The sequence below is a fragment of the Clupea harengus genome, chromosome 7 (genome assembly GCF_900700415.2).
Source record: "Clupea harengus chromosome 7, Ch_v2.0.2, whole genome shotgun sequence".
Taxonomy (NCBI): domain Eukaryota; kingdom Metazoa; phylum Chordata; class Actinopteri; order Clupeiformes; family Clupeidae; genus Clupea; species Clupea harengus.
This window is the reverse complement of record NC_045158.1, coordinates 8,354,359-8,372,655: the sequence shown is the minus strand read 5'-3', so window position 1 is coordinate 8,372,655 and position 18,297 is coordinate 8,354,359. Positions and strand designations below refer to the sequence as shown.

At 44.4% G+C, this 18,297-nt stretch overlaps 1 protein-coding gene across 7 annotated transcripts in view; it reads right to left on the bottom strand.

The window, feature by feature from the left end:
• fbrsl1 (fibrosin-like 1) overlaps positions 1-18,297 on the bottom strand; it is a 232,000-nt gene that overhangs the window by 200,023 nt on the left and 13,680 nt on the right. Inside the window, exon 1 of one of the 7 annotated variants that reach the window (XM_031570378.2) lies at positions 1,029-5,768. The exons of the other annotated variants lie outside the window; for them this stretch is intronic. Coding sequence (XP_031426238.1) covers positions 1,029-1,046 — 18 coding nt within the window. The 5' untranslated portion in view covers positions 1,047-5,768. Of the gene's footprint in view, positions 1-1,028; positions 5,769-18,297 lie in introns of those variants that run through there. 7 annotated transcript variants of the gene reach the window in all.

Genomic DNA, 18,297 nt, shown 5'->3' with positions numbered 1-18,297 from the left:
CAAGATCATCCAGTCTTGGCAATTTAGACAGTAGCTTAATGTGATTAATTGGGAGACTTCTCTTCCAATTCCAGACAGGAACTCTGCCTGTCAAATAGCAGTCATGTGGCAAGACTGAATAACAGGCTATGGCAGCTCTTTTCCTAATGGACCCCCTGTGAGGAGAGCATCTGTACCTGAAGGAACCGAGTTTTTTCTGTCGTACCTTGTTTCAGAGAAATATCACATAAAGCATATGACACAATCATTAAATTACAAAACAACATGCCTGCATTTTCATGTTGGAAGGCATTTAATTGGCAAATGCTGATGCAGAATTAGTGCTCTCATTCAATCAACTCATTCCGTCATTAGTCTAGAGTCATTAAATTGTCAGAATGTTGTTATTAAAATGTTAAGTAATAGAACTATGAGTAGCAACTCAGAGGGCAGATGAATTTCAAAACATGCAGCCACAAGCAGTTTAGAGCAATTTTCAATTGGTGGGAATACCCTGCAGGATTACAGTGAAGCTTTCCTGCACTTCAGCTGATGCCAAACGCGCTTAACTATAGCAAACTTAACTATAATGTGTATCAATACCATACTCATCAGCAAAGCAGCAAAGACAGATTTCTATAATTACAGCAAGTCTTAAAAAACTCCAGATGTTTCAAGCATAATGGATGTCGACAAACGCGTCAGATAACTTTTTTGTGATATTGAGAGGAATGCATATTTGAACACTTTTGATTTAAAAAAAATAAGTAAATGGAATTCACATCTGGCACAGACAGGCAAACAGAGGTATCTGTGTCCAGAAAAAGCATGGCAAATGCTTGTGGCTCTTCCTAGCATACTGTAAAACATTTACATTGAGTTTTGCGAGCATCTTGGATGGTGTCAGCCACACAAACGCAACAGCACAAACCATTCACTTCAGTTAAATCATATCAGCAAATATGTGTTATTCTAATCTGGATATCCACAATACAGACACAAGGAGATGACAGAATTATTAACCTCAATTTCCTGTCTTGTATCCTCACCTGATTTCTCGCTAGCATTTACCTGCTGAGTAAAGTCTTGCCTTCCCTCAACTGTCATACATCCAGCTCATCTGCCCCAGATAGAGGCAAGCTAGAGACCAAAGCTGCTTTCCCAAAATACAGCAAGGGGAAGTGAAACCTTTCAAATAAAGGGGAAATGCACACATTTCAGAAGTACTCATTTCAGACGCCCAAGTCCAAAGGGCTGGCCTTTCATTTCTTCTGCCATTGATTTTTATATTACATTTCAAGTATTTCTTAATACTTGTGTCTCTCTGGATCAAACACAAGACAGCAGACACAGACACAGCCACAGCCACAGCTATAGTTTAGTTTTTTCTGAGCTACGCTGCAACATGTGGTTGTTAGCTTTGCCGTTAACAAAAAATGCCACATTCTCTTCGGGGGTTGGTTGTCCCTGTTCTCTCAAGCCGAAAAAAAATAAAAATCTAAGGTATCAACAAAGGCAACCAAGAGAAGGAAGGGGCAGGAGATAGTCATCCTCAGATGAAGATGAATGTTTCTGCCTGGTGTGTGTGGAGCGCTTCTCAAACAGCAGCACAGAGGAGACATGGCTGCAGTGCATCCTGTGCAAGCAGTGGGCACACAAGGACAGCTCAGTGACAGTGTATTTCTGAATGTGGTAGTGACTGACATAAGGATGAGTTGAGTATTATTGTTCTTTGCATTGTTCTCAATATTGTTATATAAGGATAAAAGTGCACTAATACGAATGATTTTTCCTGTTTATGTTCTCTCGATGCAGGAGGTATGTCATTACATGTCATTTTTTTTAATACATAAAAATGCAACTGTATCGTAATGGAAGACTGAGTGGGAATGAAAATGTATCCCAAAATGTTACCTGTACCTGATACGTTAATGTATCGATAATGTATGTATGTGAAAGAGGCTTGAGTAGGCCTTTGAGGTGAGCTGGTCATCGCGGGGAAATAAGACACAGTTACACAAAAAGTCTTACACCCTTGGGTGGTTTTCATATGGGGATATGCGGCTTCACTAACGCTTCCTGAAAGCAGCTCTCAGTTCCCTACTCTTGAGCTGACTAATGACATGTGTACAAGGGCACCCTCGTCTGAGGTTAACAGATTCCATTTCCTCCCAATCTCACCCATGTACAAAAACATACACAAACACGAGGCCAGAGACCTTCAAGTATAAATCCAACCTTATAAGGATATTAAGTGTTTGAAGGGGTTTGAAAGCTCTCATCTTGTACTGAAGAACATGGCTTTGCAACATTTTTGTAGAGGATTGAGCAGGGGTTTGGGCTATGTATTGGACAAGCTACACAGGAACCAGAAAGGGCTTGGAACATTACCAGTGCCTTGTTTGATAGTTTGATATATGCACCGCACGGAGCCAACAAAGCCATTAGTCACACGCTATACACGGACCTCACAGCAGATCAATATTATCATCATAACCCTCCCCACTCAAGCCACACAACAGTGTCAAACACATAAAGATGCTACCTTGTCGAGTTCTTCAACCCAAATGTGCAACTGATATTTATAAACACAACAGCATCACACACAAAATGAACCGCAGACCGCAGAGTTAAGGAAGAAGAAGACCCAGACAGACAGCCATTTCGGAAGCTCATTTCTTCCGCCTATAGCTTGAGTCATAAGTCATTTCATGGTTCCCCTAACAGATTCTAGCAGGAGAAGAAAACATGAAAATTTCGCAGCCACAATGTAACCACGCATTTTTAAAAGCTGGCATTATGAAAAAAGAGCATGAGGTTATTCCAAGAAAGTATTTAACATTTTGTAAATTTACAAATGAAGCCAAATCAAACCAATTTAGTCTTGTTTACATGTAATCAGTAACAACAAATCAAGACGATTGGACGACAAACTGTAACTGCACTACACTGTTGTAGTTGTAGCAGGAAAAGTGCTCCTATTCTGTAAATAGCGCAGGCTACTGATGGTTTGTTATCATTCATGCTTTCCAGCCAGTCAAAGAATGGGAACTCCAGAGAAGGAGACAATTCTGCTGGAATTTACTGAAGAAACAAATCAAAGCAAATATTTCCAGCATGTGTTTGCGCTCTGTATGTCAAAACTGGCCACCATCTTTTTTTCTGCCCAAAATTCTAAACAAGCCATCTAAAGAACTATGTGAACCTCAAAATAAAAGTGAACAGAATGGTGGTCCGGTTTAGGTGCTGCTGAAGCATAAATTAACTGATACAGATGCCAGTCCTTAAATTTGGGGCGAGACCCATGGTTTTAGGATTGCTGTAAGCAGGCCCCTTTCCTCTTTCTCTTTATCTCCTGGTCATGTGTTTCAATTCCACTCTATTCAGAGTTTGATTCTGTTTGAATTGCAGAGATGGGTGGCTTGTTTTTCAGAATTGTATTGATTGCAGGAAGTAATAAGAAATGACCTATATCACAACTTATATAGTTATAACTGATGTCAGAAAAGAAGAGCGGTTGAGAAAACACCACATCAAATGCTGTGGCTCAGTACTGTTTGTCATCCTAATGTATTTGCATTTACTCACTATGCATTATCAGTTATGGTCATGCGTGGGTGTGTGCAAAAGGAAAGTAACGCGTCTTTGGTTTAAGATTTGGATATCATGCGGTACATTTGACCCGCCTCTGCAGTCCTGTCCTTCAAGGGAGTCGACCATTAATTGCCACTTGGTGCATTCCCCTCCATGTAATTAAAGCCTTGTCTCGTCTCCAGAACTACTACTTAAAGAGAGATCTATCGGAAGTCCTTCTGGTGCTTAAAAAACAGAGCAATATTCTGACACAGTCTGGCCTTTGCTTCCCTTTAAAAAAATAAAAGAGCCTGCAATATTTATGACGCGGAAGACTTTGGTGCTGCCAAGCAGGCAATAACTTTTGAGGGGGAAAATGACAATGTGTTTGAGGAAAAGATCTTGAAACAGAAGGGACACACACAGAGACATACACACACACACACACACACACACACACACACACACACACACACACACACACAAATACACACACAGTAAAATCACATCCATCTGGTTAACAAGGCCCTTTGACTCGACGCCTCCTTTAAGAGTGCGAGCAACAAAAGGCCCGCTGGCCCCCAAGCATGCGGCGGGTAGGAGCGAGGTTGGACCCACAATCACAGGAACGCACTGGCTGGCAGCGGATGTGTTGAGCCCGCAGCCTCTCCTCTTCAGCCGCTCCACTCACAATGCATTCGCCTCCTTTTCACCATGTTGCGTGCAATGAGCAACTCGTCTCAGAGTCAAGGTTAACCGGCAGACACATGTAGTTCAAATAGCTGCGGTCCCTAACAGTCATCAAAGCAAATGGGCCACATGCTGAGTGGGCCCATCCTGCTTTTGTTAGCACTGTGAGGGCACGGGAGTGATCCTGAAACATGAGCACGTAGCCAGGAGCTGCCATAATGGGAGGAGTCCCGCGGAACAAACACTGGGTCATTTAAAGCACATCCACTCAGGCGCTACACGGGGTATGATGCATTATGCAAACGCACGCACCCACACACACCTGGTGGAAACTTTCTTTATGACCCACAATCTGAATTCATGACAATGTGATTAGCGCAGACTGTCATAGGCTAGCTGACGCTACTTCACTCTGCTAGTAAGTGCCCTAAACATTATCCTGCATGCTGCGGTTCCCCACGCTGCCTTTTCCAAACACTGTTTAAAAAAAAAAAAAAAACATCTTGCTGATCTGTTTAACATTAGTGCCTGTTGGCTCAGGACTAATTCCTATCATTAGTCCATATTGGATTGATGGCTTGCTGCTTGACTAGCGAGAGCCCAAAGCAGCAGTGGGAGCAGAGAGGAAATGAAGGAGGATTTATGGCCACCATCACTTTGCACAGAGTGTGTTTCCTGCCTCTGCGTGCTGGGCGGAAGGAAAGGGGGGGTTGGCAGGAGCTTCCTGTAGACTCTATTACTACAGACTGAGTGGGTCTAAAATAAGATGGGGGGTGGATGAGGTGTGGGGGATGGGTGGTGGTGGTGGTGGGGGACTTGGGTGGAAATCGATATATACACTGGCCTGGCCGTGAATAACACTACACCAACTGACACAGGTAGAAGCTCAGTTCACTCATTCTCAGGATGGCTGGCATTCTATCAACCCTACTATCAGGCAGATTAAAGGTATTGTGAGACAAATGTCTGCAAGGTACACACAAGGACACACCAAATCCAATACAATTAAATCAAACACAAAATGCTGTGCTAAGTGCTCAAATAAAATTAAACACATAAGCTTGCTAAGATCAATACAGCGCCTGCTTTTCTTCCTGCACTGAAAACAAAAGCGGTCAGATATTTCACCTGATTAAATGAATTCCCTCCACCTCCATCTGCTCTGAAGCTTTATCTTAAATTAAGGGCGATGTTTCGTTTGTGTCTCGACTGACAATGCCAGCCGGGCCAGGCCTTTGCAGAGCCGTGCCCAATTCAGCGCGGGCAAAGTGAAGTGATCCCTGTTAGCTGATGCATCTCGGGCCTGGAGACATGAAATGCCACTCGCAATCTAAGCAATCAAGCACGTGGTTAAATATTTATGTGATGGCGTTAAATATAGAGAGTGGGAGCGGGAGGGGTGGAGAGGGAGGCTGAAAGAACCAGCATGCCTCAGTCCCCAAGCTTTTTTCTCTCCTCCCTTTCCCAGACTCCAGCTGAGAGAGATAGGAGGATAATGAAGCTAGAAAAACTCCAAGAAGCCAGATGAGAAAGGCCTTTGGTATTGGCCAGCACTGCAAGCCTTCCTCTGTGATTACTGCTATGCTATGTTTCAGCCAGAGAAGTGGTGCGTTTCGTCAAAGAAGCATGACACGGGCGTTTTCTAATCAAGATGTTGAGGTAGACGAGTCACTTCTAATGACAGCAGCACCCTGGAGCGCTGCTTTTGGGATGTCAGACAGTGACGGCGTAATGACATACATACACCAGACGCGCCGCACAAGTGACTGTTCTATTAGGAGAATGCTCTTTTGTTCAAGACAGTGGCTGTACACTGGTAGTGATCATGTTCCTGGCAGCGACACTAAGTCTTATCAGTTGATGGGGCGCAGATAAATAGCTCATATGGAAACAACTACTGAAAAAAAATGTAAAACTCCCTTTGGAATCTTTGCCGTCCAATTTGCTAACAAGGATTTGAAATCAGAAACACAGACATGTACCGAAGATCTGTGCTATCATGTTTAAAAAAATGTATTACTGCCAACAAATGTTAAATGTATTACTGCCAATTTATGTACACAAAAACTAATGGTAAACTAAGTTCACCTTCTCTGTTTTATGTGTGCCCAAACTTTTCACAGATAAAATCACTAAAGCTTTCAAACTGTGACCTGCAATCACTCTGTGACTGTTTATGGACTTTTAATTAACTCATTCTTTTGTTCATCCTCTGGGTATCAGAGTACTTAGTGACATACACTGTGCTATTCTATAAAAGCCAGCCATTGCTTCACAGACGAAATACATAATATTAAAAATTAATGTTGAGTGCCAAGTTCACTCTGGCTGTTATTTTTTTTTAACTGCCCATATGTGCTGGAAACCCACACTCCCTCAAATTAAACAGATGTCTCGAGTCGTAATCACACAGACATTTCCCATGCATTTCGTCCATGCTTCATGGAACACCCTCGCCACTTATGTAGATGGAACAGGTTGAAAAACACAGCGTAGGTGATGAAAGCACACAGCAAAAAAAAAAAAAACACATGAGGAAGTGGGACGATGTCCCCTTACACGTCAAACTAGGGTTTTGGAGCAGAGAGTGGCGCACGGAAAACCACACGCACCTCAGACCGGCCTCGCTGCCTGCGATTTGGGCTGCAGAGGAACCCACAAATGTGCACACGACAGCACAAGAGGACACCTCCACCGCAGAGCTCTGACAGAGAGACACAGCACACTTCCATTTTACTGACATGTGTAAAACAAGCCCTGTGTATCATACTCAGGGTGTAGAGAGTATGTGGCTCTTGTGAAGGAACTGCCTATGATTTCCTTTTAAACGGACAGGCTCAGCTACAACTACAACGATTCAGGTATTTTGATGTATCACATGGAAGAAAAGCTTAGAATACAGAACACTGGAAAACTCTACATTGACTCACAGACGCTACAGGCAGAGAAGGAAACATAGCACAGAAAGGTCATCTTGACATATCACAGGTGTAGACTGTTAGAGACCGATAAACACCTTACATCATTCGCACCTACTGCAACCAAAAGCTTCCACTGTCTTTTTAAGGATGTGACACAGTGTGGGAAATTCTTTATACACTATAATCACCACAACCTCAGGGTGGTTTATAACGGGAAGCATATCTACACTGAAGCGGGTTGAAGAGATTCAAGGACAAGTGAGCGCTCAACATCTACTGAAAGGCAGGCTGAAGTGTACCGTATGTCAGTTGAACGACTGACCTGAATTAAGTTTTCAGAGTGTACACTTTTCTAGCTGACCTACCTCGGAACTGACAAACTATTGATAACCGTGCGAAGAATAGCTGTGAGCAAAACTCCTATGGAAGAAGGCCGCAGTGGGAATACAACTTACTGACGAGAGCCATCACTCTAAGGGCCTTAGAGAAGAGCCACAGCACTGAAACAAGTAGCTCCTTCATCCCCATTACTATGCAAGCCTACTGATCAGGTACGAAGCCTTCTGTTAATACTAGGGAAGAATTTCTCGCCTTCATCAATGCAGCAGAGTAAAATAAACAGATTATATTCAGATCTGATTGGCCTGGAGTTTTGATTGCACCCCTGTTAAGAAAGGAGGCCCAATCAGTGGAAGTGGACGCCCGTGAGGAAACAATGAGCATGTGGATTGCATGAATAGTGGAACAGCAGACATTTCACTTGGTGTGATTACTGAACTAATAAGCAGAGAGTCAAGTAGTTGAACAAACCAAAAAAGCACCACTTATAGGCTACATTTGTGATGAGAATTTTGTGGAAGTATGTTGTTACTGGCAGTGTTGGGGAGTAGTGAACTACATTTAATTAAACTACCTGTAGTAGTTTAACTACATTTTGCAGTAGCTTGCTGGTTACATTCATAAGTGTAACTACAAACAATTTTGGACCATAAAAGGAAAGGAATGATTTTTTTATTTTACCGTCTCTACTGAAATTGAACCCCCTTTGGCCAGTCCTGCTCCATTTTCTTTCATCCATGTGAAGGCATGCCCAGGCAATTCATCAGGCAGCCACCACCATCACTTGACCTTTGTGTAGTGCATGTGCAAAAGGGCGGGCGTTGCTCAGTGCTAGTTTCTGGAAGGCAGGTGTCTGATTGATGGACATTGGATACAAAATCAAAGGTGACATTTTCATGAATAGTGGGACATTTTGTTTTGTTTATGTATGACCTTTGAACAAGAACACTTTTTGCAATAAACTCAATTAAGTGGCAAATTTTGCTGACGTGTCTTTTTGCATTATATTTTGTTATCATTTCGCATCACATTGTCAATTTGATCTTCTTTTTTTAAAAAGCAGTTTTTCTAAGTAGCCTCAGTTAACCAAACTACTCAGCTTTGGTTAACTCGGCTTTTCTGTAGTTCCCCTACTTCCAGTGTGAAGCGATTGGTAGCTTGCAAAACTATGCTTTCAAAGTAGCTTCCCCAACACTGGTTACTGGTCCAAATGATAAATTGTAACTATTACCAATGAGGACATTCTACCATGTATGCCTACAGCACCATGCACGTCAAACAAATGAGCAGAGATAATGCACATGCTTATAAAGGGCTGCAGGGAGAGGCCGTGAACATGCTCATACGAAGTAATGTAATGACACTGACAATTTATGAGCAATGTGTTTCTAAGTGGTTCACCTCGTGTGCTCCAGTGCTTCTAAAGAGTGCATTCCTGTGAAAGGCGCACACCTTCGCGGTAATGAAAAGTCAGGTGTTATTCACATGCACTCAAGTGTTCGTCTGAAAAGAAACACAACCTTGCAGCAGGTCTGATAAATTACTTGGCAGTGTAAAATCGCAGGCAATGTTTAAATAACCAGCGTGATGAACCTTGACATTCTCCATCACACCCTCTCTCTTTCTTTCCCTCCCTCTCTCTCTCTCTCTCTCTCTCTCTCTTTTTGCCCCCCTCTCCCCTTCGTCATTTAACCTTGTTTCGCCCCCCACCAACCCCGCTATTAATCCCACGCTGTTTCAATGTGCCACTCAGCGCCTCGGGTCAAGTCCAGGCTGACCACCAGCTGACCCGTCAGGGCAAAAGGGTCGGGGAGGGTCAAAGCCGCTGTCATGCGTCTGAGTGACGGGGGCCTGGCCTCGCTCCAGCCAATGCTGAAATGCTGACTATGTCCATCCGCAGTCTTTGTGCCCAGAGAACCCCTTCCTCTTCATGACTTCTCAGAGTCAGAGAGAGGTGTGTGTGTATGTGTGTGTGTGTGTTGGGGGGGGGGGGGGTGTTAAAGTCTCATGTCCCATTACACTCTCATAGGAATTCATCTCTCTGCTCTCTCTCAGATTCCTGACTCCAGGGAGAAGAGCAAATGAGCGTCTTGAAAGGAGGGAGCCTCGCAAGGTCTCTGATGAGACAGGCAAATTACTGCACACTCTTCATGAGAGCTGTCGTTTTTTTTTTCTCTCTTCCTTTAAAAAAGAAAATAAAGTGTCTCAATATACCACCGCCGCCTCCCACCGTCACCGTCTGAGTCCCAGTTGGGTTCTAACCGACATATGTCGTATTAAAAATCAATAAGAGCACCCCAAATGCTCACAGAATGAAAAAATATCAAACGGAGACAAACAGCGTGAGCCCTCGTACTCCCATGAGAAGCGACTTCCTTTTGACACAAGCAACGAAGGAGAGAAGAAAAAAAAAAGAGTTTCTAGTTTCTTCTCTTTTTTTTCAGTCTTGAAGCTTAAACAGATAGCAATCTGGACGTTTCCTCTCCTCCTTTCACTGGGCCACATCAGTGAGGGACAATTAGATTCTGTTCTTTTATTACGGGCCGTTTGAGATAACAGCAGATGTGAGATAGCAGGGCTGATCCTTCAGCCTGCCAGATAAAGCTCTCTACTTCTCCTCCTCCTCCACCTCCTCTCTCTCTCTCTCTCTCCCCTCCCCCTCCCCTCTCTCTCTCTCTTTTGACTAAGAGCCAAAAAATGAAGCCCTACCCACAGCACTAAAAGCTCCATGATTTAATGAATTTATCTGAGAAATACTACAAGCTGTACGACATGATTAGACATCAATACAGCTCGAAAGGGAGTAAGTCAACCTTCTCTGTTGGTATTTTCAAAAGCCAGTAAGCCTATCCAATAGAGGGAAAGAGGCTTAATTCAGTGCACTTGGGTGGCTATGTAGAGTCTTTCATTCCCTTAAAGGAAAGTGAGACATATCTAATGACAGGGTTGTGTACATTTATGAGGCAATAAACAGTTCAAAGAAACACATTAACAGGGAGCTTGTTTTCCAACAACACAACATAGAAAAGAGATCTGGATCATTCCAAGAACTTTACATAGTCTTTCTGAATAGACTTTTATTGCACTTTAAATGTTAAAGATCACAATAAAAAGACTTATGTGAAAATAAATGCAGGGAAGACCTGCATGATTTTAGAGTTGCTCAATTGAATCCCCAGACAAATATGTGTAAATTACAAAGGAAGTCTGTAGAGAGGAGCTCTCTAGCCTCTGTGTGCTTGCGTTTTTCTGTTGAAGCCTAGTAAACACGACAAAACCACAGGAAACATGCACTTGGGCCTGACAGTGCACAAATAGGCTGCATGGCTCCTGTGAATCGAACGAGGCGGTGGACAATTTCCTGACCCGTCTCCCTCGCTGACAGGCCTACCTGCGATCCCCCCTTCGCTGGGAAAAAGAGACTCGCGCATTTGCATGAAATTGTAAGGGAGGGAGGCCAGATCCTCTCACTCAGTGCTCCCCTGGAAAAATGAGTGTGACAACCTGTGCATAGAGCAGAAGCGTGGCTTGAGCCTTCCCACAATGCCCCTGCACAGCCCTCCATGTATGGGGGCTGCGCAGAGTAAAAGGATGTTTTTATTGTCTTTTTAAGGAGTGGAACGGCAGGCAGCCTATTACTTAACAGCCAGGGCGAGACACTCTGCAAAAGTGTTCGGCATGCGATCGCTGGTGTATACGGGAGGCTTGGCCTTCGGTTATTACTCAGAACAAATCTTATTTAAGGAGTCGCGCAGGGAAAGGCTACAGTGCACCAAAGCAAGACAAATAAATTGACAATCAAGCCCTGGCTCGCTGCACACACTCACAATGAGCACTAATGCAGGCACCACTGGAATAAAGTAAACCTTTAGCATAAGAAAACGACTTGGCTTTCATTTAGAGGGCTCTCGTTATTTCAATCTTCATGTTATTCCCATCAAGTCAAAACACACACCAGCGACCACTGTGGATGCAGTATGCTCTGGTTAACCACCACACTGGTAATAAGAAGGGGCTACCACTGTGTTATAGATGCCCAAAACCTTCAGGGTGAGCTGGCTTGGTAAGGGAAAAAAATTGCTAAATCAGCAGGTGGAGGATTAAGGGAATCACCAAGCATGAAGTGCACTCCCTCTGCGCCTCGCCGACTTCCAGGCAGTTATTGCTTTCATTAAAATCGCATTCCACAAACTCAGCAGTCAGTCAGTCACAAAAAAGCAGGGAAAACGAGTGTAAAAAACACTGAGGCATTCTAAGAGGAAATTTGAAGAGTCATTCAAAGTGCAATCATCACGAAATCGCTGTAAACGCGCTTGAGATGAGTGTGTGTATCTGTGCGTGTGTGTGTATCTGTGTGTGTGTGTGTGTGTGTTGGGGAGGGGTACTAATCTACTCTGCATCTGCACAGCCCAAATAAGAGTGGGCCGGGGGGACAAACAGGGACTGCTGGAAGCAATCTGCACAGTAATTCAATATAAAGACATCCGCCCACATGCCGCGGACACTGCTGTCGCTTCCCCCAAGAGACAGCCTGATGAATCGCAGTGAGACAGAGAGAGAGGGACGGCAGGGGTGAGGCGGCGGAGAGGGCCCGGGTCATCTGGATGTTGTGAGCCATTTCAATCGCTTTCGAATTACCTGGGCCCATCTGGAGGAGGCGGAAAGAAACAGCATTACCCCCGCAAGGTGCCCTCTGTCTGCGCCGCACAAATCTCTCTCTTCACCAGACAAACAGCAAACCTGGAGAGCTCGAAAAATGGCCTGCCTTTCCACGAGCGTGGCTCTCCGCACCAATCCAAGATGAAAAACCCCACATTCCACTAGCTGCAATGCTTCCAACTCCATGCTTCAGGAGAATCTATTCTACCTCCCTACGGGCTGAATCTATCTAAGGCCCGCTGATAATGTCACAACTCCAGTATCATCAACAATGGGATAAAATACACCAGAGCTGAAACTACTGTAAACACACCAAGATGTCTGGCTGTTTTCACCACGAGGAAAAGCAGTGTTAAATATTCTCTCGGGCGTGAATTTAATTAGGATGGGCGTCACTGTCAAGCTAGCTGTCAATATACACCATGAGCTTCAGCCCCCTCACGGTACATGCAAAAAGGCTGTAACTCCACACCGAAAAAATAATCATTCAATTTCCTGCCACTTAGTGCTGCAGCTGTGCACAAATTCAAGCGGGTTCGGCGAAAGTAATTAACCGCGGGCCCTCGCGGGCAGTCGGCCCCTCTTCACTGCCAACCTGCGATGAGGAGGACTCAGGGTCGGCGAGCGGGAGCGCACCAGCTCCGAAAAGGCCCTGACCCCACTTATGCCTCTGTCTGTCACAGGAGAATGAGTGTGTCAGGAATGCGAGGAGTCGGCTAATGTAATCACGACCATTAAGCATCTGATCAGCGGACAGTTAACACAATCTTGTGGATGCAGCACCCGTGACTAAGTAGGTAATATGTGCACTTAATGTATTACCGCCATGAGAGCTATGGAGCCCAATATTATACACTCTGTGTGTAGCATATTTGGAAATTGATTTTTTCGAAACCATCAAATTAACTGATTAAAAGGCCCCTCAATGTCATGCGTACAGAGGTAGGCTTTTACAAATGAGCTTTTCTGCCTTTGCATAAAGCCAAATATATATATAAGGACTTGTTAACTTTACAAGCTTAATATGACATACCAATCAACACTATGTGAGCAGACAATCCCAACAGAACTTCATAAGCGACAGAAGATGAGAGAAAAGTCCTGACTGACAGACAGAAGTTCTGAAGTAAATTCTTCACCCTGCTTCAGAGGGTCCATCACACACGTTGGTTGGGGAGCATGAGACCATTCAAAAGGCACACCGGTTGCTCAGTCTCCAATTCCTCGCCGATTGTGCAGGCAGCTTCCCCACCCCCTGAACAATGTTATGGCCGGGCGGAAGGAAAAAAGCGGTGTTTTCCCCACCCTCCGCATTCATGGAGGCCATCTTGGCTCTACTGAAGTGTTAGCCCTGACAAAGGCCTTTAAAAGCACTGTGCAAATCATACTGACTCCCTCATGTTTTCAAACAATGGCTAATTGTACGGACCGTAAATTCTTACAGAAGCCAGATGGTTGGGAGCTTTTCACGCTCCTCTCAGCCTTCACTCTTCACAGCATCTGCAGCCAGAGATGTCGCTTTGGGGTTGGAGAGAGCAAAGGAGATAGACTACCACAACTGACCCTTCAAACAACTCGCCGTGTGTTCGGATAACTGAGAAGGAATATCACACACGCTGACAATACACAACAGATTCACAAAAATTTCAACTGCAACAGGAAATGCACTTGGTTTGGAAACATTAGGCAGGGGAGGGGTGTGTCTATGGCATGATGTCCATAACAAAGACGATCTCTGTCTTGCTTACAAATGACAAAAGCCTTTGCTCACGAACCCCCGGCAAATAGCGCCTGACAAACAAAACAGGGCTTTCACAGCCACCCTCTAGCTGAGTCTCTAGAAGGGACTTTTTTTCTGGTGAAGTGGCACTCTGAGGCTTTGTGACTTGCACATGATTTGGCATCGATAGGACAGTTGGTTCCCTTTTCTGGAATATTCTCACATGACTCTTTGACTCCTTGACAAAACATAGAGGGCCACAATAGAGGGTCTGGTTTGGCCGCTGTGTTAATGAATAAGAGTAAATCTTTTTTTTTTTTTAAAGAAATACCAAGATACACAATTGTGAGGTCAAGTGTTCCAAATGCATAAATCAAAATGTATTACATGCGATCAGGCAGAAAAAAGTACTGGTGCTCGTAAATTGCAATTATATTTGTGGTTTGGGATGATGCCAGAATAACTATTCACATACATAGATGGCACAGATTGCCTTTTATTCAGGCCAAAGACAGAAATACGATGGTGACTACGATAACATCTGTGATTTAGCACACATCTGTCAATATAAAGCCAGCAGACATCAAAAATAGGACAAAAGAGCATTCACAGACTTGAGTCTCCTCCACAGTAAACGTAGCTCAAGCCAACTACAATCCCTCACAATCTGTCACATCTTAACATCTCCAGACCTAGTGCTTTTTTTAAAGATAACATGGGGGGTTCAAGAGCTCTCTACCCTATATCCTGCGTAAATAAAAGTCCATTCAGAGTAAAATATGGCACACACTATAAATACAAAACACCAACACCACAATGTTACAATGTTTAATATGCTGCCAATGCCATTTAACTTAAATGATTTAAGTGAAATAAAACTTGTGGAAAAATGGCCGATAGTTCAAAACACATCACTCACCACTGGGCCTTCTGTTAAGGCCTAGAGTAACAGTGGAAACTGCTATCTAGAAATTCCTGAGCCAGCAGCCTGTTAACAGTAGGAAAGCTGTAAAAGTAGTGTGTTACAACAAACACACCATGCTGCACAAGACATTAACAACTCGTAAGTGCTGCGGCGTCAGCAGTAAATCAGGCTTTTGACCTTTGATCTTACCCAGCCTTGAAGTGTTGTGTGATCCTAATCATTGCAGCAGCAACTCATTCACTGACAATTAGAACACTGCAATCTTATTTTAATACCACACGTCATTATCATCTATGATACGCTGTGATCAATAACAAAACCAGAGCTAAAATAAACCATGGCCAAGAAAGAAAACGTATTAGGAAATCACCTTTTTTTTGTTTAAGACCCAGTGGCATACCTCTTTATTCCGTTTCATTCTCCTGTCACATTCTAATTCCTTGAATAATCGCTGCTTTCATTTTGGGGGCAGGTCGCGAGTCGCGAGTTACTGAGCCACTGGAGGCAGAAAATGAGTCGGTCCTTTTAATTATCCTTCACATGCTTCCTGCGCTCAACAGATGTTGGGCTGCGGGGTAGACAGCCTCAGCCATACTAAAGACACACATCACGTCTCTCTCTCTCTCTGGAGACTACGCACGTACATGGACATGAGCCCTCAGCAACTGCGTGGGGGGGGGGGGGGGGGGGGGGGGGTTAAGTGAATGACCTGTTCGTCTAGCGTGAGAAAGGGCAAGCACTCGTGAAGCGCCGTCAGACGTTCACTTGAAAGCCTTGGCTGTCCAGTGCGACTTATTCCGTGTCCCAGTAACTTCTACTCAGCAGGTGTATGCGTGCCACTGTGGTGGCGATAGCGTCGTGAACTACACATGACAGGTTCAAACCCAGAGAGACACACCTCCAGCAGGCACACCTCCGTTACACTCATGTGAGTCGTGACGGTAGCAGAGTCGTGACTGGGAACACTTTATTTAGCTAGGCCATGTTAAACACTCTGCAAACATTCCACAAGTCATCTATAAACTATCAAATACCTGTGGGCAAGTCCTTACTCACAACTGCCAGTTAAACAATGCTGACCCAAACTGACCTTTAACTTAAACCCTGTGTACTCCTCACTGCACCGACAGTTTGCGGACAATAAAGTGGGTTCGGAAAATGAATTGGGACATGAATTTGGGGTCTGTGATACAGCAGCAAAATGTGATCACTGTAGAACAGACAGCAATCGTGCCAATCTGATCAAATAAATGGGGCCTCTGGAGATAAACAGCGAGTGTTCCACCATTGACCCGGATAAGTTAGGATAATTACTAAGCCTGCAGCCACATCTGCAGCTACCAGCATCCACATTTCCCTGTTTGTCTTTCTCTCTTCCTCTTTCTCTTACAAATGCACACACACACAGAGACACACACAGAAACACACACACACACACACACACACACAGAGAGAGAGACACACACACACACACACACACACACACACACACGCTCAGCCAACTCATCAAGATAATACAAGCAAATCTCCTCTCTATAATGGATACCCACACAAAAAACAGCTAACAATGTGTAACATTCATCTCCACAATTTCAGAGATGCCGTCTGTCATGTTCATACCGCCAGGGAATAAAAACTCAATCATCATCAGGCTCTGACGGATTCACAGCAGCTGATGGAGTGCAAGGCTGGCACAGGATGAAATATTATGGGCTGCCGTCAGTTCTCCACTCCCTTTACAATGACTTGCGCGACTGCTGCTAGGCTGCCAACCTGCAAGTTTCGACCAAGCTTGACTCAAGGTTTTAACCGAGCTTAACTCTTTACAAGTATGTGTAAACATTAGCTTTGACTCACGTCACTCGGCTTATGCTAAAACACACATTTGCTAATCGAAGAAAAAATGTGACGTGCTGTACTTTGATCAGTTTGAGACTCTAGCTTGGTTGGTATGCTATGGAAGGGTAAAACAAATGTATGCGGCGAGAGGAAAACAATGTAGTGGTACGAGACGTTATGCCAGTTTAATGCCATTACATCAACATTACATCAGCTGATGTTTGGTCAATAATGTTCCATTAGTCAGGCAACAATAGAGCTCCAACAGCTTCAGCTGTGAAAGCTTGTTGGCTTAAGGCTTGTTACTGAACAAAGTGTCATTGGGTGGCCTAATAAGGGGGGCTTTTTTAACAGAACTGTGTTAGCTTGCTGTCTTTCCTGCTCAGGGGACAGAGGCCGGCTGTAGGTGAGCATGTCCAAAGCAGTGTGGAGGCAGTTAATCGGCTAAGTCAGTCTATCAGCAGCACTGTCCTCTGCCATCCAGCCTCGAGGGAGACGAGAGAGAGTTCTCTCACACTCCCTAGGTTCTTCAACACACACAACACACAACACACACACACACACACACACACACACACACACACACACACACACACACACACACACACACACACACACATTAATTCCCGACTCAGACACCCCCAAAGACACAGTGTTTTCAAAAAGTCTACCCTGAGGAATGAAAGTTTTAATCCCCAGTTTGTCTTTGAGTGAAATGAAAACGAATACTCAAAATATGCAGAGACAGCAATTCCAATGGAGTGAGCATAGTAAGCACGGAGTTCCAAACACAGACATGTCAGAATCACACCACCGGGCAGGGAGTGCAACAGAGCTGCACTGTTACATCATGGCTTGTACCACAAGGCATCATTCAGAAGCTAAAAATAGCCGTAGGACAGGAGAGAACTCTGTGTCTTAACTACCAGCCAACGGGGGATCAGAGCACAGTCCACACTTCGAAGGCATTTGACAGCTGAGCTAATGCACCGAGCCAGGCCTGAAGGCTGTGTTTGCATGTACAATAGAAAGCACACACCTTTGTTGTCCAAATCAAATACACTCAGAAACAGGACTGACAAAAGCATAAGCAATTCTACTAATTTGCTACGCTACATTCTCTTTCACACTCACTCACTCACTCACTCACTCACTCACTCACTCACTCAAGACCTTGGATGCACAAATGATCTCTCGGGCGTTAATGAACTTTGGTTGGGATTTGATTGTTGCAGTCTGTAGTGTTTTGATCCACTGTGGTAGCATGGAACTCAAGAACTACACACCACTAATGACAACAGCAGAGACGTATCAGCCCACCTGCTCAAGGATTTCTCAGCAATTTTGCACCTCATTCACAACCTGAAGTTGCCACTATCAGCTGTTTCTCTCTGAGGTCCTGTCCTCTGAGTGGAAGTTTAATAACCCCGGAAGACAGAGGGGCTGGGTTGGGGGTTGGAAAGAGACCTCCTCTCTGACAGGGCTGGGAAGTGAGGCTTGTTAGGAGGAACTGGCGCTCCACTTGTTCCGACAGCCCCAGAAATTGAGTGTTTTAGGCATTAGAAGCCAAGTACACACACACAAACGGCACACAGGCTTTGAACTGCTGAGTGGAGAGACAAGAAGGCAGGGAAGAGAAATGGATTTTGAAA